Raw genomic sequence first — 23406 nt, forward strand, 5'->3', positions numbered from 1 at the left:
GTGCCGTTAGCCCTGTGGCATTTGGGCTGGTGCTGGCACAGAGGAATCCCTCAGGCTGGACTCGGCATCTGATGCCTGTGAATCAGGCCCCAAGGTGTTGTCGTACTCCAGATCCACCCCAGGAGAAAACTGGCTTGTTCAGGCTGTGTCTATTAATGACTCACTCTTAGGGATGAGGTGGTACAGTTTTATCTTGGGCTGAGGAGAGCAGAGCTTCCCAGTAAACATGATAATGCAGCTTAGGGGGTTTTAACTGGGTAAACACTTCAGAGTTAAATGAGGGTAAACAAACTCCCAGGGTCTGAGCTTCCTGTGTGGATGGGATTAGGTTCACCTGCCATGGGATGTCTGTTGTAGAGGTGGTGGGACGGGCTGAGCTCTGGAGGCAGCCCAAATGGGCTAAAGCTGATGGAGGCTGGGGGGCTTGAACCAGCCTTCAGAGCTGGCACTGAGTTGCATTTGAGGCTTTGCCTAGCTGTCTGGGAGACCTGGGATGTGCATTGTGGCGTGGCTGGATAGCCAGAGTGGCACATCAGCCACATCTCTGCTAATGGGAGTCAGGGTAAACTGAGGCATTGGGGTGGATAAAAAGCTGACGTAGGATCCAGGCAGTCAGCTGCAGTCCCAACTGCATCAGGCTTTCCTTGTGGTCTTGGACCTGCTGTTGTCTTTCCCCATTCTTCTGCTCCCCTTTTCTGGATAGCTTTGAGAATAACATTCCTTTTCTGCCCCTCACTGCTCTCTGTCATGTTCGCTTATGCTGTAAGCTCCTCAAGACAAGTGCTGTCCCCTCTGGGCTGCACGGGGCTCCACAGTGCTCGCTGTTAGTGATGCAGGTGTCTTGTGGCAGCCTGGGGAAGCCCAGTCTGGGCACCATCACGTTGGAAACTGGTGAGCACCACTGAGTCGGCACAGGGGCTGGCCGGGTCAGGTCTCTGTGGATCTGTGCTCCGGCACAAGAGGTGTGCAGCCTTCACTGTCCGTGCACAGCTCGCAGGGAGCCGACCCGTCCCCAGGGATGCCCAGAGGTGCTTTGGTTGGCTCCGTGATGCTGCAGTAGCTTCCATCCTCTGCAATACTCTGCCTCCATTGCCGTTCCCTTTTTGTTGCTGCACTGGTCTCAGCCGGTCTTGTCTTGGATCAATAGAACAAAATAAACGAGATTGAGAAGTGCTGAAGCCTGGCCCAAGAGTGTATGGGAAAGAGTAACCAATATTGGATTTTGCTCAGCGCAGAGAATAGCGGAGGAAGGTGGAGAGGGTTAGAGCAGGCAGAAGGCTTGAGAAATGCATTTCTAGCTTCCAACGTTCCCAGGACAGGTTTGGTAATCGGCGTGGCAAGTGGGCGGCAACTCCCAAGCTTTTTGTGCTAACAAGCCAATGTTTTCAGTCAAAAAAACAGGGCCAACCCATCTGCCTTTGCCCCATAGCTCGTCTTGGCACTCACTCTGATTTGAATTTGTCCTTCTGGGACGTGGAGTCGTAGGACATAGTGTGGGAAGGAACCTCAGGAGGTTGCCTGGTCTGTGCCCTTGCCTGAAGGCAGTTCAGCTCTGCTTAAATCATTTCAGGCCACGTGTATCCAGATCTGCGTGCAGCATCCAGGTGATGTCTCAGCAGTGCTTTGTAAAATCTCTCTATTTCTAATACTTCAGAACTGTGCAAGCGTTTTCACATCTGCATTCCAGTGATATCTCAGAGCTGTTTCTGATACAGGCGTTTCTCCTCTTAAGACATTTCTAATGGATGCTTTCCTATCTCATCTCAGAAATATTTGGTGCTGGTTCTTATGGTGGTGACTTATCACTTTGTACTATTTCTTTTTATAATATTTTTGTTATTTCCATTCTCAAGATCACCTAGCTGTACCTACAGTTTTTATGTGTAGTGAGGATATCTCCTTGCTTTATGTCCTTGGCTAATTTCATTATCGTGTTCCTAATTTTTGTTCCAAGGTCACTTAGGAAAATGTTAAAGAGCAGCAGATCCAAGGACAGACCTTGAGGAATTCCACTAATAACCTCCCTTCAGCACAAGCCTCTGTCATTTTTCGTATAGCCAATGCCTTACAGTTGCCTTACAGTTTTCCTGCTAATGGGTGTCTTCTCTTGCTTCTCTTGTAATTCTGCATGAGGCACTGTATCAGATATTTTACTGAAGTCCAGATGGATTAGATCTGCTGCATTTCTCTTGTCTGGAAAATCAGTTATCAAAGAAAAATACCAAATTAGTCTTCATTTCAGCTTATTCAATTAGTTCAGTTCAGTGACTAGTTCATTAAGAATTGAGAAACTGAGTATGAGCTGAGAAAGCGGGAAAACTTGTCCTTTTTTCTTCTAATCTGTGAATAAAAATCAGCTGTGAGAAGATGAGATCTTCTCGTTTTAATGTGCTGAAGAACAGAGAGCAAGGAAGCAATTGGTTCAGTTCACCCAAATTAGATACTTCGCTTGCTTAACAAAACTGTTTTAAATGTAAAACATGTTTTGGTAATTTCATTTTTTCCTTATGTCTCCATATTTATCATGGTATTTATCGGTTGAATAAAGCCAAGTTCCAGGTGCTGTTTTCTTGCTTTTTGATTGAGGTTCAATATGCATGTGAATGTACCTTGACACAAATCACAATTAAAGTCTCATCTAGGAATCAAGAAGTGTCAGTCAAACCTTGTAATATATAAAATGGAAATAACAAGGCTATAATTGTCGAAATAAAAGTCTAAAATGCAACCTGCCTCCCTGCTTAGCATTAAGTAGATGTTTGCTGTTAGTACATTTTAATTCTTACCTGTGACAGCCCTTCCTTATGAAAACAAAAAATGTGAATGAAAAATGAAGTTAAAGTCGATGACTTAAAAATAGATTTCCAGCCTGCTGATCTAAAATACGATTAATATTGGTGATGTAAATAATTTTGGTTTAAATCAGTTCCCCTGCATATAATGTAGCTGCAGATAGGGTGAGATCTTGCCTGGGTGTGACAGCTGGATAGGAAACTGTCATTGACTTCACATGGCCAAAATTTCATGGATTAAGTATAAGACATTCCACCTCCTCTCCAGGATGGGTGATTAACAAGGGACTCCATCCTTTCAAAGGGGCAAAAAACCTCAGAGAGGGTGAACCACCGCCGCCCCATTGAAGAAAGATGCCCCAGACTAGATGGCTGCTTGGCATGGGCTCCTCCTGGATTCACATCCTCCTGGATGTGAATGCTTCTCTGCGTGGTTGCAGATGTTTCCCAAAATGCCCTGATTTTCCTCCTCAGCCAGGAGCACAGCCCATCTGTGGGGCAGGTTACCCCAAAGGCAGGTGTGCACAGCAGGTTGGGTGGCAGGAGCGGGCTGCAAGGAGAAGACGAGCCCGGTGGGTGTCAGTCCTATCTCTGATACGGGTTTACTGTCATTATACAGGGACCTTGTGCCTCTGCCTTGCCTCTTCGGAGGAGCCAACTGCCGATGGCCTCACGTCCACTTCCCTGCTGGAGTTTGCCATGATGTCCCACCTGGAGGCCATGAATTCCCATGAGGAAACCAGCCCAGAGGCTGCGGAGCCTGATCTTGCCCCTGGCTCTCTGCATGCTGCCCCGGGATCAGGCTTTGCCAGCGAGGAGAATGAGGAGTCCAAGATCTTACAGCCCCCACAGTACTTCTGGGAAGATGGAGGAGAGCTCAATGACTCCAGCCTGGACTTGGGACCGGCAACAGGTAGGTTATTTTTACCCCATTCTTTCTCCCCGCTCTGCAGGGACTCTGGGGAGGCGGAAGGATGCAGGAATCTGTTTTCCTGCTTTGACACAACTCTTGCTAAGAGGGCCTGAGATTAAACGTCAGCTCTATTTTCTCACCTCAGTGCCTGATGTGTCCCCAGTGAACCCTGAGCAAGCACAGGCTTTAGAAACCAAGTCACAGCTGAGCCTTTATTCCTGAGCTGCTATGACCTGGGAAAAGTATTGCCTCCACCTAGTTTCTCTTTGCCTCGTGCCCTTCTTTCGCTCTCTCCTTCCCCTTTTTATGCTCTTCTCTCTCTCCCTGCTTTCTGTGGCTGTCAGTTAAGCACAGCCTAAAGGTCTCAAGACCGTGGCTCAGAAATCAAGGCCATCCTCGGGTTTGAGTCAGATCTGGGTTCCCTGGGCTAAATCCTGGATTCTTCACCCTGTGATTCACTGGGGATTTGGCCCAAGGGAAGACAGCAGGTTTTCTCCCTTGGGCAGCTGCCCTGTTGCCTACCGTGTCCTGCCTGCTCCCTGAGGGGTCACAGCCAAAATGAGTTTTGTTAACATTTGAGCTCACTTTCCTCTGTGGATTGTTTTTTTTGGCACCATTGAGTCCCTTCAGTGGTCTTCCTCAGAGCCCCTCGTTGGCTTTGAGATGCTCTCAGGGAGAGGGATGGGAGGAATGAGGAGGAGGAGAGTTGCAGGGTTTCCAGTAGCTTAGGAGATTATTTCACATGCTCCTGCTCTTAAGTGTCATGTGGGGCATGTATTAAGTGTTACCAAGGGGCCAGGCTTCAGCCTTATCCCTTCTCCCTTATCTGGTGTCGCTGCCTCCCTCTCAGCAGGTCTGACTGAGGTCTGCAATTAAAAAGCACAAGTCTTGTTTTATCTTCACTCCTATTTCTGTGACCTTAAAAAAGACCCTGTGCTCGCGCAGGGCTGAGGGCTGCCGCAGTGCTATGGCTCAGGCTGCCCCCCGGGGCACAGCGCATGCTGTGTGGGGCAAGGGCCATCCCAGCTTAGGTCTCCAAAGCCCTTTTCTCACTAACATTGCTGCTAAGCTCATCTGGCCGTGCTTTTGCTGCCCTGTGGCTCGCATGGCCACGGGGCACTTGCCGTGGGGAAGCCGGGCAGATGCCGTCCCTGCAGCGATGCTGGGGGTGGATGGTGCGTGTTCCCACCAGCACATCCTTGGGACATGGCTCTGGTTTTGCTGCTCTGAGGCGCTGGCAGCGCGCTCAGCGGCGCTTTTATTTGTGTGCCAGCAGGCACCTGCATGTGCTCACAGATCTGGACGTGACTTGGAGAACAGTGTGTGCTTGTGCATTGAGAGGGAGATGCACGGGGTACCGAACCCAGCCTCGCTTCTTGCACGTGCCTCGCCCCATTCGTATGCAGAACACGCTCCTCTCTCCTTCCGTTCTTGCCTGCAGTGCTTTCCTCCATGAACAGATGTGCTCTTTCAGCTGTCCTTTACGAGCACCCTGCCCTATCCACTGCCCAGCTAACCACTTCAGGGCTTCCAAGCACTGTTTCTTCCCCTGGCCATTGCTGCGTCCAGAGCTCATGTCTCGGTGGTATTTCAGAACCTTGGTTAATAGAACAGTTTGAATTATTCAAGAGCTGGGAGCGCATTTCTACTTAAAATTTAATTAGAAACCTGCTGTGTGTCATTTTACAATAAAGGATATTGTAATAGCATCCCTAAATTGGGCAGCCTTCTCCTGTCACGCAGAGCCTGTGCACGAGAGATGCACACAACCAATGGTTCTTACATGCTGCATGTGTGACAGATGCCATGTGATACCTTGTGGAACTGTGTGCTGACATCTGTTAGGTTATTTTCAACATATAAATCCATTAAACAGCTTCAAACAGCTGCTGTTTAAGAAAGGGGGAAAAAAAAAGTTAACAGTATAAGTTTTGCTTATGTGAGATTTCTGTCCAAATGACAGTGAAGTGTAGCCCGGTATAGTTGGTAGCTCTGTCTCAGGCACAGATTTGAGATCCTGTATCAATCAAAGCACAAAATGGGATTGTTATACTCCTGGAGAGAGAAAATTCCATGCTATGAAAGGAGACGTGTGCTGGTTCCTTTCTGTATTTGGTGTAAAGATACTGGGCCTGGACTTGGTGGTCTTGTTGCAGATAGGCCAGATCTGCTGAGATTTCAAAGCTGCATTAATCATGTCTCTTTTTTATTTTATTTTATGTCCTTCTGAAGTCTGTGTGGGGAGACGATTCTGCCTTTGTGTGACTTTGAGGCTGCAGGAGATAAAACGTAATAACAATCTGCAGCTGCTGCTCTCTTTTTTTAAGTGCACTCGAACATCCTTTAAAAATATTTCTGGAAAACATGTGGCATCTAGGGCCACCTGTTAGTCCATTAGAAAGTGAGAACAAACTCCCACTGGCAGAGCACAGCTCAGCCTGGGGCTCTGATTCTCCTGAATAATGTGCTTTTGCTGATTTATGCTACAGAACAGTAAATCTACATTGACATCAGTGAGCACCAGCCTGTGGAAGGACCCTGAGATTTGTCTCATTCTGTGTGAGTGTGCTCAGGAGTGCACGTTTGCATGTGTGCTAACCCATGCACAGCTGCTACCCAGTGGAGCTGCAGCTGGAAGAGATGGATTAGGTCTGGTGGGATTGTGGATGCCATATCCTTACGGAAAGAAGCGGTGTGGGACTCATACTTCAGCCAAGAGGCAAGTCAGCGGAGCTGTGAACCTGTTACTTCTGCATCCCGCTGCCTTCAGGCTTCCAGGGAACCCAGAAGCTTCTTAGGTTGTAGTTTGGGTTTGGGTGCTTTGTTTCATCTTTGGTATCAAATTGGCCTGAGCCACGGATCAACCCTGAAGACAGAGTAGACCTGCAGCGACTCGAATCTGGTCCTTCTTTCCCTTCTTACCACCTTCCCCATTTTGTTTTGCCTGGAGGCTTCCAGTGCCCCATCTTTCCTACTGTCACACTGGATTTCCTGGATGCAACATCTCTCCTGGAGTGCTCCCTGGTTTGCATCTCTCTGTGTTCTCCTTTGGCTGAGCCAGAACGCAGTACTCCATGTGTTACTCTCCCAGTGAAGGCTCTAGGTTTAGGTAGCCTATTCATTATTTGCTGGGAACTACGGGCTTCAGGAAACGGATGTAAGACTCATAAATATCTGGTGAAAGAAGGGACTTAGTCCATCTCTTCCCTTGCCCAACAGCTAAGCCTCCAAGGACTGGGGTGCATCGTCACATCTTCCACTGTGATGGTGGGCTGGCATGAAGCTCGCTTCGTTACAGCCAGGGTCTGCTCTTTTAGCTCCAAGGTTGTGCCGTTGAAGACCAAGGCATGACTGTGCTGGGAGCTATCAGCTCTGGCCTTATAGGTTGGTGATTCAGTAGGATGGCATGTGGTGCTTTGAGAGGGGGGTGGGGGGGCGGAATTGTAATCTTTTAATTATTCATAGTAATTAGCAGAAGGGATTCCCAGGAGAGCTGGGATGAAGGATAGCAGAACACACAAGTTAGACTGTATTTAAAGAAAAATATTTTCTGACCAGTTAATGGGATAAAATATCTTCCATCCTCAACTCCTCTCTGATAGTGAGGTTCACTTCCTCTCGTGATGAATTACTTGCGTCTGGCCAGAGAGACTCCAGTCTCTCTCAGCCTTACTGAAATCTGCTGCCTCTTCATCCAGACTGACAGCAAATCTGCAGTTCTTAATACCATCTTCAACCTAAGCATTAATGAAATGAAGCACCTGGTAAAGACTGTCTGCATAAGAAGCTTAGCGCTGAGCAGCCCCTGCCTGAGCTCAACTCCTGCGGTGCCTCTTGTTTATGCCCTGGTTTAGTGCACAGTGACACGTTAGGTGATCTATCTTGGGACAAGCCATCTCAACCGAGACATTGCTGGCAAAGGCTGACCTATGACAAAGAGGGTTTCTCTGTGCATAGTGTTATTCTGGTGAAGCTATCCCAGACTGACTCTGTGTTTGGGTGAGGGTGGCTTATTCTAGCCTTATTGCAGCTCATGCAATGAGCAGGAAAAAGGCGTGGGGCTATTTGGGAACAGCTGTAGCACTTGGTGTCCAGGCTCTACCTAAATTAAATTCCAAGGATAGTGAGCCCTAACCACTTTGCTGCCCTGGGTCTGTCTTTTAACTATGATCTCTTTCATGTGTATGGACCTCTCTTGGAGTTGCAGATAGTAACTTCTCCGAGCTCTTCTGGAAGATTAGGATATTAGCCCCAACTGGCTCAATTCCAGCACCAGTAATTGCATTTTGCCTCTCTGAACCCCCCCTGCAGTTTCAGTCAGATGGAGCATGCCTTTTTGCAGTAAGCCTCACTGCTCTATACTGCAAAATGGTGAGTAGATACCACCTCAGACCTGGCTGCATTTTAAGCAGCAAACAGAGTGCACTCTGTACTTCCCAAAGTTGGCAGGTGCTTTAGTATGAATGTGCTGTCGGGGTGTGGTGTTGTGGTGGGAGCCCAGGAATGTTCTTGTCTTTATTACAGTGCCTTCTAGTTATCAGTAATTCAATCCCTGGTTAACATGATCTTCCAGTTTAATCCAATAAAGACCTTATGGTCCGGTTATGTGTACTAAAAACAATGAGGGTCACCCTTTTTCTGAGCTGTCACAGTTGCTTTACACAGCTCATAGTGGCAAATACAGGGTAGGGAGCCTTGTAGTAACTGAGACCAGCTCTTCTGAATGAAGATGAAGCAGAGATATAATGAATTAAATGCCTGGCCGGGGAGTCGTGCTTTGGCACAGTGCCAGGTCTTTGCCCATCTGGTGTCAGGGAAGTTTCGGTGTTGGTTTTGGAGGAAGCAGGACATCACCAAAGTGGCAGCTCTTGCAGAGGTTTGGAGCTCGTGTTCACCTCTCCCAGGGCATATCATCTCCCTGGACGAAGGAAATGAGTCTGTGCGACCCAGACCTGGGACTGCTGGGAGATGCAAAGGGCAGGACTTGGAGTGCCAGGAGGGCTGTGCAAGATGGCTTCTTTAGAATAATAGCACCTGAGGGTTTTTGCAAGAGAGCCTGGAAGGGAAAAGCTGTGAGGGGGATGCGAAGACAGCTACTTACTGCAACGTGAGTAATATCACCACTGATGGAAAGCATTAAGGGGTGTAGCTAAGGATGCAGTGGCAAAGAGGTGAGGTGGAGGTGTGGAATTTCATATTGGTGAACCAGACTCCCGAGGGGATGGTGTGACTGAGAAGCTCTGGGAGAGTACCTGACGTGGAGCTGTGGCTGCCTGCTACACTCATCTGGTTCATCCCTACTAGGCTGTTTGGCCAGAGGTGCTGGGACAGTTTTGTAGCTAGAGCGGGCATTTCTCCTGAGCTGTCCCCTCTGCGATCAGGCTGGCTGCATTGTGGCTTGGCTGCTTGTCTGTGGCTGGAAGGGGTACGTGGCACACACCACCTCTGTGTGTGGCCACAATTTCATCTTGTCCTCCAGCCTACTGCTGATCTTGATGGGAGACTTACAGAGCAGACCCCGGCAGGGAAGGAGCTGGTGGTGCGTGCAGTTACTGCCTCCTGTCTTCTCAGGTGCCCTTCTCTTTGGCCGTGCTCTGCTTCCTCACTGAAATTAGGTGAGCTGATAAACGAGCCTGACGAATCTGGCATTGTAGCCAGTTCCATAATACTTGTCTCCTTTAACAGAAGACCATGCACCACTTCTGCAACAGGAGCTCAGGTCACCTGAGTCTGTCCGGCCTCTCTGTTCCGTGGTTGCAGTTTCTCTCCACAAAATCTGTGGGGATGGGAGTGGATAGCACTGGCATAGGTAGATGGGAAGGTTTGTGGGTGCACTTCCATATGCCCAGGGCGCAGGTGCCAGGTGTAGAGGGTCTGCTAAAGGTAGAGGTGGGCCAGCCAGTGGGTTGTAGGGTTTAGAAGACCACTCGCTGAAGGGGAACAGCTAGCTGAAAATGGGAGATACCCTTTGAGTTCCCTTAGGGCTGGGTGGAAGGGGAAATCAAGGGAAATGCTGAGAAGATTCTTTGAATGGGGAAGCTCTTAGCTCTGCCTTGCACAGATGAGTGACGGAAACCAGCTTGTCTGGAAGGAGTCTTGGGAAGAACATGCTGGGACCATCTTAGTGGCTGGGATCATACCAAGGAGATGGACAAGGTACAAAAATTCCTTCAACTCATAGAAGAGGGATGTAAATTAAAAGAAAATATGACCACCTTAAAGAGACCTGGTCTTGAGAAGTGGACAGACTTCCTTTGTAGTGAGACAGTAGGAAGTGATTCCAGACAGAAACTAAGTGTCTAGCTGGAAAGTGTGGAAGGAAGGATTGACTTGCCATCCCTGAACCTCTGAACCTGGAAAGTGATTGAACCCCTTTGGGAACTGGGTTATATGGAGAGCTCCTTGTTTTAAGGAGCACAAACCAGCACAGCTCTTACCAAAACACCTTGAGTTTCACTGTTCTCCGTGCGAACCTGAATAACAGTCCTTGCAAGATCTGAGGGGAGTTGAGGTTATAATCAGTGGGGTCTTGTGAACCAGACAGGAAGAATGATGTTCCCGTCTGCCAGCAGGATAGTGGAGAGACTGGTGGCAAGTGGGGATGTTAACTCAGTTAGCAGTGAGCGTGAGGATTCCTGTGTCTGCTTCTGCCTTGTTGATTTGTTGGCCCAGAGAAACAGCTCAGGTTTCAGTCTTTGGCTGCCTTGTAAGACAGAAGGCTGCTGGGAGAGAGTGGGATGGGTTCTCCTTGAGCTTCCATCACCCGGGAGAGATGGCAGAGGCGGCAGTCCCTCCGGCATCCTTAGATCTTGTTGGTGGAAAGGCGACATGGCTGCATCATGCAAGGCTTTCCCCCATGGGAGCTAGTTAATCTGTGACAGAGCACCTTAAGGAAAGGTTGAATGTGTGAGACTTCAAAGGAGAGCTGGCAGGCCAGGAGCATTTCTAACTCCTGTGGGGCAAACCTCATGCTGTTTTTTTTGTTTTTCTGCTGTGCCTATCTGCCAGTTCTTGCTCTCCTCCAGGTGGGAAGAGGGGCAGGGAAGAGAGGAGTTGCGGAGGAGTTGAGAATAGCTGAGAGTGTCTTTAGGCAAAGGAGATGGCAGATTGGGTTGCTGATCCTTGAAAATAATATCTCATCTGACAGGGCCTTGTTTTAAGGGGCAAACCCCTAACTTTTCACCCACAGCACATTGAGGCAGGCAGAGTTCCTTTAGGTTAGTGGTTTTGGTGCAAACCTTGAGTATCCCTGCAGCAGAAGGAGCAGCAGAGCCTTGGGAGATGCACTAAACCTTCACCATCTGTCTAAAGAGGGTCCCAACCTAATGTCCTCAATCCTGTGGTCTGTGGCTGTTCCTGCCATTAACCAACGTCCGTCTAGCAGGGCAGTGACTGTGTCTGCAGATGCTGGGATGTGTAGCTGTTGGCAAGGGTCTTTGGGAAGACCAGTGCCAGGCAGCAGAGGGGAGATGGTTTCTCTATGTGTGTGCTGCTGCTGATTATTCTTACCAGCCTCCTTGGCCTCTGAGGGAGCATCACCAGCTAGGCTGTTGGGGAGCAGTGATCTTCTAATCCTCAGGGTCTTTGGGTAGAGTCTCAGTCAGGTTGGGTGCTCTCTCTTGAAACACAGCTGCTAAGCAGACCTTGTTTCTGCCTGTGCTGGTCAGTAGATCTCAGGGGCCTGTTTTCAGCCAGAACTGGGAGACGGTTACCACATCATGACCCTGAAGGTCAGCAGCTGGATCACGCTCACTTTTAGGTAGCTTCTGGAGGGACCTGCTGACAGCATGAGGGGAATGAGCTGTGGGTTAGGGAAGCCACTTGCTGGGTGAACAGGAGCATCTTGGTACCTCCTGCTCAGGTTGGAGGGAGCAGCGTGGGCAGTCCTGGTTGCCAGGGAGTATCCAAGGCAATGGATGTGTTTGCTGACATGGCCCTCCCTGCCTGGGAGCTTGTACCCGCTCTGACAGCAGCAAGCGATGGATTGGAGTCAGGGATGCATGGAAATTCCTTGTGCAGATCTCCTCTGTAAGGCATCCAGACAGCTGCTGCCCACTGTGCTCAGTGGAGCATCCTGGCAGGCAGGAGAGGAGATGGGGGGCCTTGGGAATTTCAGACAGTCACTGACTTAATAACCATAGATGGGGCTGGATGCTTGTTTCTGGCTGTGGAGGGATCCTCTTCCTTCTGTTTCTCAGTGAGAATATGAGCTGTTCTCATCTTGGGGAGAAAGGGAATTAATTGGGATGCAAACTCCTGAAACTGAGCTGCTTGGGTACAGGCAATTTCTCAAGAAAGATGAAGGTTGATTTCTGCTGGCTGCTCTGAGCTTAATGTGGCTGATCTCACAGATACTCTTATTATCCTGGGATCCCAGCTCCTTGGTAGCCTTCCAGAAGAAGCCACCGCCTGCTCCGAACTTATATCTGTGAGGTACCTCTTTCTCCTTCAGCATCTGCATTTGCTTAGTAGCATCCCGTGCATTCATGGTCAGAGCCACAGAACAACCAGGGGCTAAAGTTGGAGGGAGGGGAGTTAGATTTGGCCCCTGCCTCTGGCTTCTGTTTCCCTGCAGCAAAACTGTTCCTTTATGACACAGAAAGCTCATCATGCAGATGTTTGTGGGATGACTTTTCTGCTGTGAAGTGCTGTACAAACTGAAGTGCAGTTTCATTTCAAAGATGCCCAGGTAGATTCAGTTTTTGTTGGTATTGGGTGTGCCAGGGAGTAGGATTTGGTTTGCTGTGCTGTTGTTTCTCTTCCCTAGTATTTCCCATTTAGCTTGGGGCTGCTTGCTGCTACCACCCTGTATCTTTCTGGTTCCCATGTGAAATGAATCCCTGTGTCCCAGCTCGATTCCTAACACTCATAACCTTACCTTGGAGAAACCAGGTATCAAAGCTGTTATTTGCAGGTCTCCCGGCTAGTAGAACTGTGAGAACACCTTCAGGACAGAAGGGAGTGGGGAGAGGGAACATGTGAATTACCCCTAGGGAAGGTGGGTTTTCTGGGATGGGACAGGGAGCTGGGGAAGTGCAGGAGGTTGCATTTCACTTGTCAGATGGGATTGTTCTCCCCAGTGGCAGGCTGCCTGCTCTTAGAGGGTCTCTGCCATTTGACCTCATCTGTGGCTACACACATATAACGGGGCCTCTGCCTTTCAGAGTTCACAGTTACTCGTGATGTGATGTCACATGAAGTCTCGTTATCTTTTTAGATTACAGCTTTCCTGCTGCATCTCAGAAGGCCCTGCTGAAAGGGAATGGGACGCAGGTGAAAGACAACTGGGAAACAGGCACTGTCCAGCCACCGGCAGAATTTGTTGACCCTGACTTGCACACGCCTTTCTCCAGCACACTGGAGGAAGAGGAGGGGCTGCTCCCTATAGATCACTCAAGAGGAGGAATGGAGAGCCTACAGACCTCTGGGCCAGATGTTACATCTTCTGAACCAGTGAGCCAAGAGGACTTCTCTCTTCTGTTTTCCACAGCTTCTGCCAGGCCAGGTGTTGTGACCGAGGCAGCCACAGGAGGGCAAGAAGAGGACTCTGTTCCTCCAGGCTTAGACCTTGGGAGCAGCATGGGACCAGGTCTTCTGCCTGTGTCCTCTATTTTTTCTACTACTGCGGCTGTGAGGTCTCCCAGTATTTCAGAAGAGCCCTTCGAGGTGACAGCTGAGGACACATGGGCTGTTGAGGGAGCAGATTTGGAGCTAACTGTGGCTACCACAAGAGCAGAGCTTTCAGAGACCACAGTGGAGGCTGGTGGGGAAGAACATTCAGCCAGAGAGGAGTTCTTGGAGACCACAGTGGGGTGGGAGATGCTGGAGCCCACAGTGCTAACTGAAGTGGAGCAGACCGTGGAAATGCCTGTGGGGACACCCTCTCCTGGAGGCAGCTCCCCAGGTATCCAGACTCTTTCTGGCAGTGAGCAGCACTCCACTTCTACATCTCAGTGGGACAGGTTTGATGAGCCTGCAATGGATCCCATTTGGAATGACACCGAGTCAGCCACTGAGACTGTGTCAGCAGAGAGAAGCTTGTCACCGCAGGCTGGGGATGCCCGCTTGGCCATGCTGCCAACGGAGATGCCCTGGGACTCAGCACAGGTAGCACTGGGAGCTGGGAGTGGGTGGAAGGTTGAACTGGAGATATCTGGGTACTTCTGTTTGGGGCAGGAGTGCTTAACCCCTTAACCTTACCCATGTCCCTAAGCCTGACCGGTGGAAGTATCTTTTTCTGTTCACCCAGCCAAAACTGAATTTTGGGGGATATTTTTCACAGCACTTCTTAAGGGTATCTATCATCCTTGATGAAAACCCTGCCCCCTCTCATCTTCCCCAGCAAACTGCTGCTCAAAATCCTGCTTCTAATAAACACCTGCCCTCTGGGGCAGGCACAGCAGCAAAAGCTCCTTGTTTCCTCAGCCTGCATTATTGGAAGTGTCAGGACAAAAACGGCCCTGAGGATTTCTGGAAGGGGAGTGAGAAGGAAGTGCTATTTTTGCTGCTGCCTGCAGGGACCAGATGCGGAGCAGGTGGAGCAGGGCACAGCGATCTGTGAGGATGTTGGTCTAGGAGAGCCCGTGGGAGAGGAGGTGTGAGGTGAACTGCAGTTCCTGAATCCAGCAAACTGGCAGCTGGTTAAGGGAAGACAGGTAGCAGGAGCTGGCTGGTGAGAAAGTACTGGGGAAAGCTTTTCACTTTGCTTTCTGCCCCACATTACTCAGGAGCCTGAGCAAGTGACTTAATCCCTCTGTGTCCAGTCCTGCCTGCAAAGTGCTGCCCTGTCTCACCAGTTTAAGGCCCACAGAGGCTCCTGACTAGGTTTTGTTTTGTGTTGTGTGAAGTGCTGATCGCATAGAGAATAAGGCTGCAAGCTAGAGAGCTTTCCTCCAACTACCGGAGCGCTCCTGGAGTCTGCCTAAAGGTGGGAGGTAAGCAAGGCTGTAGCAAGCTGGTACAGTAATCTTGTCCCTGCCCCACGTGCTAGCACTGAAATGCTGAACCCTCCTTAGTGCAGAGAGTTAGAGGACAGTTATTTCCTTTGAGAAGTGCTTCTCGGGGGTATGGCACAGCCCCTTGCTCCTCTCCCTTGTGTACCCCATGCTTTCAGCAGGAAGAGCTGCATTCACAACCTGAACCCAGCTGTCTTTGTCTTGTCTTTCCAGGTGATCTGCAAAGACTGGAGCAACCTTGCAGGGAAAAACTACATCATCTTGAATATGTCGGATAACATTGACTGTGTAAGTCAGTCCAAAGAGTTTTGATGGCATGGGGGGAATAGTGCTTAGAGATGTGGAGGCAGGCACAGCTCTTGCTGTGTGCTTTCACTACAAAACATTCTAAAAGCACTAAATCTCAACGTCCCTACAGAGGCTGTGGAGAGAAGGGGAGGAGGACAGAAATATTCCTGTTCCCCAAGTGGGAAAAGAGTGGGTGGAGAGAGAGGATTTTGCTCAAAGTCTAGCACATGTCAGTCCCATTTTGGATTTTGACTAACTCCTGGCTGCTAGTCTGTGTCAATCAGTACCTGGATTGTCATGAGACATGAGAGCTTTTAATATTGCACCTCTTACTCATAGGAAACATGGCAGGATTGAAGTGTGATTCTCCTTCCCTCTTTTCCTTTTCCTTCCCCTCCTTCCAGGATAGACTAATGTTCCTCAGAGGAACAGGGACTCCCCATTTGCAGTGTGAATGGTTCAGTGTCAAGCAGCTGTCACTAAATTGTTCTTAAGTGCCTCTTCTCCCCACCCTGTTATCTTGTGTGTTATCTGGGTCCGTTAACCAGCCACGCTCTGCTAATCCAATGCCTGTCCATCCATCCCCATAAAGCTGCAGTTAATTCATGAGCCCAGAGCCCCTTGTGGTCCCTGGTAAAAGGGCTTGTTCACCTCTGCTGTGCCTTTTATCAGTCACTTTAAAACCAGTTGTGAAAGGCTTGGGGTCAAGGTGCCTTTCATAATTCTAAGAAATGATTACGAGCCTGGCAGCCTGAGACAGAAATGTTTCATTGGGGAACCGTGTTCTGGCCTCACGTGTCTGCACTCTCGCTTGCTGTGGCTCCTGTTGTGAGCAGAATTGGCTGGTTTTGTTACTGCAGGGTGGCTCAGTGGCACTGAGCTATTCCCACTACTGGTGAGTTGGTGGTGGGGAGGGGTTGTGTGGATTTTCTTTGTTTTGTGTTTGTTTTTTTTTTAAGGTAAACGTTTTTCAGATAGGGAAAACAGGAGAATTCCTATACAAAATAAATCATGCTGACTGCTTTAAGGGTAGATGAAAAGTCAGTCTCTTTCCTCCTGATTTAGGCAAACCAGTTTACTCTTTGGAGGGTTTTAAATATATCTGCTACAGTTCACAATTGCAATTCAGAAGATCAGACCTTGAAAACCAGAGTCCTGCTGCTCTGTTTCCTCTATGTTCTTGTCCCCATTGCTCTTTCTCCCATCTCTATGGAGTTTAAATTCTAGTTAATTTTGTAATACATAGTGGCTTCCTTCCTGTGGTCACTTTCAATTGTGTTGTTTAAACCACTGGAAGGGCGAGAACTGAAAAGCCAATGTGCAGATGTCTCTTGACCAAATTGTGTCTTTACTGTTGAATCCTCAGTTCTGCCTTGCTGAAGGAAGACAGTGCCCTGGGATAGGCAGGACTGAACTGTTTTTCTACTTGATTTCATGTTTCAAAACATATTTCCCAGGGAGTGGTTTGTGCTGTCCTCCCCCTTATTCAAAGGGACACTTGTCAACATACATATTTAACATGAACATTGCTTCGTTCCCTGCCTCCCATTACCACTTTGCATGGCTGAAGCTGGAATCAAGCTCTTCTCTTTTCCACTGATGTTGACGCAGTTTTTTTCCTACCCATGGTAATTTGCTTAGTTAGAGCAACTCACCTACCCTCTGCCTGTCCCTTTTGTTTTCTGGTTTCTGTTTCCAAGCCCTGTGGTGTTTGGATTTCCAGCGTTGTGAGGGAGAACCTGCATTGCAAGTGCTGTAGTTTAAATTGGTGTGAACGGGGATTCCTCACACATTTCTTGTGTTTTGATGCCCTGATCTGGTGTGGTACCAAGTCCCACTGAAAAGCTGAGGGCCATGGAGAATGCTTAGCCCAGAATGCTTCCAGAGGTTTGCACCTTGGGCTTTAAAGTTCTTCATAGCGCCAGGCTTTTACCTGCAGATGATGTCTGTATTGCTGGGTTCAGCTGGCAGCCTGTTTATTTTCCTAATGGGCTCTGGGCAAGGCAGTCCCTTCAGTCTCTGTGGGCACATCTCCCACTCAATATACCTGGGAATTTTGCCTAAGTGAGGACTGCAGGATCTGGCCTGGAGGTGACCTCCACCTTGGCGCACATGTGTTCAGGCTCCTTCACAGCTGCCTTTTCCTCACCACGGAGATTTTATCAGTGCTGTGCAACCTCTGCTTTCCCCATCACTAGAAGCATCTCACCTCTGCCCTCTCCCTTTTAGGCTCAGCCGCTCCCCCTTCTTTGCATCCCAGAGAACAGAGCCATGAGCAGGAGCCGCAGCTGAGCAGCAGCATGGTGCTGCATCCTTGTGCTGCATCCTCACGCTGCTCCTCCTGCCTCCCCCTGCCAAAATCCGAGGAGGAGGCACTGTCAGGCCCTTGTGATTCAGGCCCTAGTCATCGGTGTCTTTTCCAATTAGGCCGTTTTCGGCACAGGCCTGTGCCTGCCCTGAGCGCTTCGAATTGCCATGGCAACAAGAGCTCTCCATTTTATTAATCATCTGTGTGGCCTTCAGGTTGGCATGGCAACTGGAGATAAGAATAGAAACACAGGAGTGAGAAAGCAGCAGAGGAGCCCGCCAAGGGATGGCTGGAGCATGTCAGGCCAAGCAGCACCCGCTGACCCAGCGCTGGCTGCGGGGAAGAGCCTGGCTGCTTCCTTCTTGTATTACACGATAATGTCGCTTCAGGGTCCCTCTGTACCGGGCTCAGCATGGTGTGGGGCGTATGGCAGCCTCAGGAGCCCAGGAGGAGTGTTGGTGTGTCAGGAGATGTATGTGGGTCCAGCCTGGGGCACTGGGGATGCGCAGGGAGCATTGCACCAGGTTTAGCATCACTGGCTCTTGGCCACACCTGGTTCAGGGGCCTTGGCTGTGCAGTCAAGCCAGCCCTGCAGTGCTACATCTGCCCTGTTCCCACCGTGCACTCACCAAGGTCCCTTTCCTGTGGCAGGAGGAGTTTCGGCTGGAGAGGGGTCCCCAGCTGTTGGCACTGGTGGAGGACGCCTTCTCTAGGCAGGCGGATGGACTGCAGGACCGCTGGCTGATCTCTCTGAGCAAACCCAATGAGAACGACAAACACTTGCTAATGACACTGGCAGGGGAACAGGGTAAGTGCTGGGAGAAGGAGCCTTCCTGTGATGTGGGGGTGTATTTAAGGAGCTTTCAACCATGTTGGAAGGAGCTGTTGCTCACGAGTCCGTTTCAATCCCACCAGTTCCCAGTGTTAACTGGACTTGAGGGATGGAGGGGGATTGAGACCCTTTTTCTATGCATCTACCTTCTGGCTTGTCCCTTGCTGCTTGCACGAAGCTCCATCTTCTGCGCTTTGCCTCCTGCTTTGCTCCATCCCTGGATTGCCTTAACTCGAGCATCCGTCAGCTTTATCCCGATGCTTATATACTCTCCTCCATGGGCAGGCCACTGCAATGCCAGGACATGACGGCCTGCTCTTAGTTCACTTCTTAACACTTCCTAACTCTTGTCCAAACTGGGCCAGTCCTCATGGTGCCTCCCCTGCATCCCCAAAGAAACAAAAGCTGACAGTGAAAGAGGGGCTGGGCTGGAACGTTTTACCATTTCTTTAATCCCCTTTTGTTAGGGGGGTGCTTTTCCTGTACTGCTGCTTCTGCCTGCTTAGTGATGGAGGACTCTAATATTGACATATGGCCTATATAAAAACAAACAAACAAAAAAAACCAAACAAAAAAACCACAAACAAACAAAAAAAACCCACAAAAAAACAACACAACAAAACAATATTCTAAAATGCCCCACAGTGAGAGGAAAAGAGAGCTAACATTTAAGTGGCATTTGCTGTATCAATGCCTTAAATCACTGCATCTCTTCCAAGCCCTTGGGCTTTAGAGTGCCAGTGAAAAGGCTTTGGTGAACATTTGGTCTTCTAAATTTCTAAAACCTTCCTGCCATCATGAGAGGGGACATCCTCCTTCCTGGAGAAGAAAATAGGTCTGAACTCCAGGGGCACAGCCAGGCTGGGCCATATCCCTCAGTTTAGAAACCTCAGAAACCAAAGTATTTTCTGCTCTGAATAATCAAGCTTTTGTTCAGTTCCTCTTTTTACTGCTGTGCAAGTGAAGGGAAAAATGAGCCTCAGCCTCTCAGTCCTCCCTGACTTGCTCCTGCTCTCCTGCCTGGGAGAGCATCCTGGGAACTGTTAGAGAAGGAGGGTCTGAGGAAGGAGTGGCTCAGTGCAGGCTGGTGGCTCCCTGGCTGAAGCTGTCTCCTGCTGGGAGTAGAGCTGTTACAGCACATCTCCTGCAGCCTCTGCTGTTGTGCCAGGCACAGCACCCTGCCAGGGTGTCCTGCAGAGCAAAACATACCTGCTAAGGGTTGTGATAGGTGAGCATGGAGCTCTGTGGGAACATCTGGAGTGCTGCAGCTCAGGATCAAGTTGCGCTGGATGGGGAGGATGAATCAGGCAGCATAGGCACCTGCCTCCATGACTTTTTGGATGTTGCTGCTTGCTCCCAGAGCAAACACAGATCCTGAGAGCTTCTGTTGCTGTGGACAGGGCACTTAGGTGCCTCTGGTGTGAGTTTGTGCCTGGATTTTTCCGCCCCTTTAAAGAACATTTGGAGGCATCCTTGGTTGTGGTCTTTGTATTCTTTCAGCCTCCTAACATAAAGTACCAATGAACAAAAATGTGCATTCCCCTGCTCCATTCTGTTGGAGATTTCACAGTGATGAGTGTATCTATCTGAGCTAACCTGAGCTGAGAGCAGCACTGATCTCTCCCTCTCCTTCTTTACAGGCATCATCCCTACAAAAGATGTTCTCATGGCACTGGGGGATGTTAAGAGGAGCTTAGCCGAGGTAAGAGCCTGTCTGCCTGCATCCATTTGTTAAGACTAGCTATACAATTAAAATAAGCACCTTGAAAACTGGGAGTGTGTCTCAGTCTAAGTGAGTGCTGAACCCACAGCAGGCAAACAGATGAGTCAGACACTTGGCAAACTCCCCTTCTCCCCTCTGGTAGTTGCCAGGCCATCAAATGTCTGCTCCCATTAAGAGAGTAACTGTGGGTTATTCCCTCCCTGCTTTTTTGGCTTGGTTGTGAAGCTGCTTTTCACACGTTCGTTTTGTTGGGATACTTGGTCTCACCCCTTCTATGCTATCGCCTGTGGCAATCCCGGTGCTGCAGAGCCCCACAGTTTGGCCTGCTCACCCTACAGCTGATTTACATACGCTGGCGGCTCTCAGTAGCTCAAGCTTTGCTGAAGGAGGTGGGAGAGGTGCCTGGACTAGATGGTGCACGTTCACACACCTTCTTCCTGCAATCCCAGGGTCTGCATTTCACTCCTTTAGACAACTGCCTACTCGAGGGTAGGCAGAGGACCAGAGGCGATGGATGCCAGACTCCGCTACCAGCTGCCTCTAGCCCTTGCGTATTCCCCTCTAACCCTGGGCAGCTTGGACGAGGATAGAAACGAGGACAAATTAGTCCTGTGATCTTGGACTTTGCCCCTTAGGCCTATGGGATGTCTGGGCACTGAGGGCCTGACTCTGCTTGGGTTTTTTACACTACTGGAGTAATTCGGCTGACTTTAGCAGCAGAGTTGGGCCACTGCCTTGCTGGCTGTCTGCTCTCAGGTTTTTCCTGGGCATGACTAACTCGTGCAGTTAGACAAAGCAAGTTAAGTGCTCAGTGCTGTATTGACTGGCTTACACCAGAGAAAGTGCAACAAGCCAACCCTCTAGAAATTGTGTGACTGAAGTATCGGCAGCTAGAACTGTCCAGCGTGCAAGGTTTGACTTCTTTGTGCAACCGTGACCCTACGTTAACGTGCATTCTACCAGAGCGGTGCCTCATCACCTGCCTCCAGCTCTATCAATAATGAAACACTGCTTGTTGCACTGACCTTGTGCTAGCACAAGCTTGGAAGGAGGGAGGATATTCTCTTACACACGTCATACTTGCTATCAAATTGATACATAAACTGCTTGAAATCTGCCCAGTCACTGGGACTGATGTTGGGCTTTGTTTGCTGATAACCACAAGGGGCCTGTTTCTAAGGCAGCTTTTGGGATCAGCAGGTGACTGTCCTCTTTCAGGACCTCGGAAAGACCACTATACCCTCTTAGGACCAGAGCTTTAATGAAAACCTATTTAGTATGGTTTAATTCTCTGTCACACAGTCACTAAAGCCTCACCAAGGCTCCCATCAATGGTCCATAGTTTGTTTTGGGTATCTTAATCTTGTGCAGTTTCTCCCATGAAAGCCTCCTTGTCTTGCACATAGGTGTGATCCTTGTGCAGGTGAACAAGGTAAGATTGTACCTGCTGCCATTTGCTGATTTGTCAGCTTTCATGGAAGATGGTGTTAAATTTAGTCACATGCATTCTAGTCAGACAGTGTACGTCCTGAGTCCCCAACCCTGGCTTTTAGTTCCTCGGCCCACAGTGATGGTCCTGCATTTGAACCCTGGAAAGTCTGAACAGAATGCCACCTGACTGCAAGCCAGGGGATTTAGTGAACCCCTTCCTTCCTTCCTTCCAGATTGGCATCCAGAATTACTCAACCACGACAAGCTGCCAATCGCATCCCAACCAGACGCGCAGTGATTATGGGAAGCTCTTTGTGGTACTGGTGATCATCGGCTCCATCTGTGCCATCATCATTGTATTGGGGCTCATATACAACTGCTGGCAGAGACGCCTGCCCAAGATGAAGAACATGGTGAGTGAGCACTGGACAGGTGGGAAAGGTGGTCGGACTCTTTCCCCTTGGAATGGAGGGGATTGGAAAGCTAAGAGGGAGTTTTTTTTTTTCCCCTGTCCACTTACTGACATAGCTGGATACACTGCTGGGAACCCATTCAGGCGTAAGAGAGATGTAAACCTGTCTCTTGCTGTGCTCAGGACAGCTCGTTTCCACTGCAAGGGCTGGGCTAGGAGTAAATTTACCTTTCCCCACTGACCTTGCAAAGTCCTCAGTGACACTTGTAGCCTGTTCTGATTGTGCTTCTCAGCAGCATTAAGACTTGTCCTCATTTGTCTCCATTTGTGTTCCTCTGGTCCTTTGCAGTCGCACGGCGAGGAGCTGCGCTTTGTTGAGAATGGCTGCCATGACAACCCTACCTTGGATGTGGCCAGCGACAGCCAGTCGGAAATGCAGGAGAAGAAGCCAAGTGTAAATGGTGGAAACACCATCAACGGCCCCGACAGCTGGGATGTCCTGATCAATAAGCAGGCGAGCGAGGATGTGGATGTGTTTGAGGAAGACACGCATCTTTAGAAAAAGAAGGGAGGGAACTACCCCCTTAAAGGCACTTGTCTCTCTCCTGTCCTGACTGATGGACCACAGGATCAGGTGGCTTCTCAGGAACTTCTTAAAGGCTTGGGACAGGTCAAGTCTTTGGGCAAGTTTTCCCAATAGAAGTCCTGAGCCTGCATCTGAAGCTTGGAGCCAGGAGGATCACTGAACAGAGGGAAGTGGGAGGGGTGGGTGTGTAGGTCTCTGTGTGTGTATTCCTATCAGTAGCACCAATGCTTTCATCACCTGTAAATGCACTTACTGTAGCTCTCTGGTAGTGGCTGAGAGTGGCTGGGCTTGAGAAGCAAGGCTACCTGCCACCAAGAGTCCAGCTTTGGGGAGTGAATTCACTTTGGGAGTCCAGCTGGAGCTACGGCAGCCGGGTCCTGACCTTGAGATCATGTTCAGTCCCTGTAGGTGCAGGAAAACCTGTGCATTCTGGATGGAGGGAAGCCAAGACTCAGTTGATGTTCTGGGCAGAGTTTTCATTCCACATGTGAAAAGAGGTTTTCTAGTGCTCTAGCATTCAGCTGCTAGTTAGATGAGCTGACGTTTACATCCGGGGAAGACATCATGCTGTGATCTTGTTTTCTTCCTCGAACCACAAACTTCTTCAGCCCCACTCCCTTTTTCAGCTCCACAGCTCCAAGCTGAGTTCGCAAAGTTTGAGCACTTTACCCTTGCTTGACTGATTGCAGAGAATTCTGCGTGGTGCAGCATTGTAGCTGGAAATTTGCTTTAGGTTGGAGAGTTGCTCAAAAAGGACATTTACCTGCCTCTTTCACGTAACAGCCTGTGAAATCAGCAGCAAAGTATCCCTTGTTTAAGTCTCAGTTTTAGACTGGTAGGCCTTCTCCGCTCCTGTTCTATTTTCCCAGGGTAGTTTGGTTTCAGTTGGTCTTTTTGAAGTAAATATAAAGACTATGTGAGCCTTTTTAAATAGGGAGAAAAGTAAAAACTTGGAAACAGATAATTTTCTGGTCCTTTTGTTTCCTTTTCAGGATCCTGCCCTGAGGAGGGGAAGTGTTTAATGTCTCATAGGTGTAAATTGGGGTAACATCTTTAAAATCATGGCATTTAAGCAAGCGTAAAAGCCAGTTCAGATGAGATGAGAATCAGATCTAAGAGCTCCCCAAAGAACATTTCTCAGGCATGCCTCAGGCAACTTTGAGGCT

General features: G+C 49.3%; 1 protein-coding gene across 1 annotated transcript; it reads left to right on the forward strand.

Annotated features, from left to right (window-relative positions):
- Positions 1 to 830: 830 nt before the first annotated feature.
- PODXL2 (podocalyxin like 2) lies at positions 831 to 22213 on the forward strand. The gene is made up of 8 exons (XM_074151683.1): positions 831 to 891; positions 3412 to 3705; positions 12923 to 13812; positions 14874 to 14948; positions 17908 to 18064; positions 19729 to 19790; positions 21476 to 21655; positions 22004 to 22213. Exons 1-8 carry the CDS (start codon positions 831 to 833, stop codon positions 22211 to 22213), a joined length of 1929 nt encoding a protein of 642 aa, XP_074007784.1.
- The last annotated feature ends 1193 nt before the right edge of the window (positions 22214 to 23406 follow it).

The sequence above is a fragment of the Numenius arquata genome, chromosome 8, assembly GCF_964106895.1.
Source record: "Numenius arquata chromosome 8, bNumArq3.hap1.1, whole genome shotgun sequence".
Classification (NCBI taxonomy): domain Eukaryota; kingdom Metazoa; phylum Chordata; class Aves; order Charadriiformes; family Scolopacidae; genus Numenius; species Numenius arquata.

Bases quoted from the DNA above. Each gene is read 5' to 3' on its own strand.
- PODXL2 (XM_074151683.1), top strand. From the start codon at position 831: ATGCAGGTGTCTTGTGGCAGCCTGGGGAAGCCCAGTCTGGGCACCATC. The intron at 3,706-12,922 runs GTAGGTTATTTT...TTATCTTTTTAG, and splicing joins GGACTTGGGACCGGCAACAG to ATTACAGCTTTCCTGCTGCA. The intron at 13,813-14,873 runs GTAGCACTGGGA...TTGTCTTTCCAG, and splicing joins TGCCCTGGGACTCAGCACAG to GTGATCTGCAAAGACTGGAG.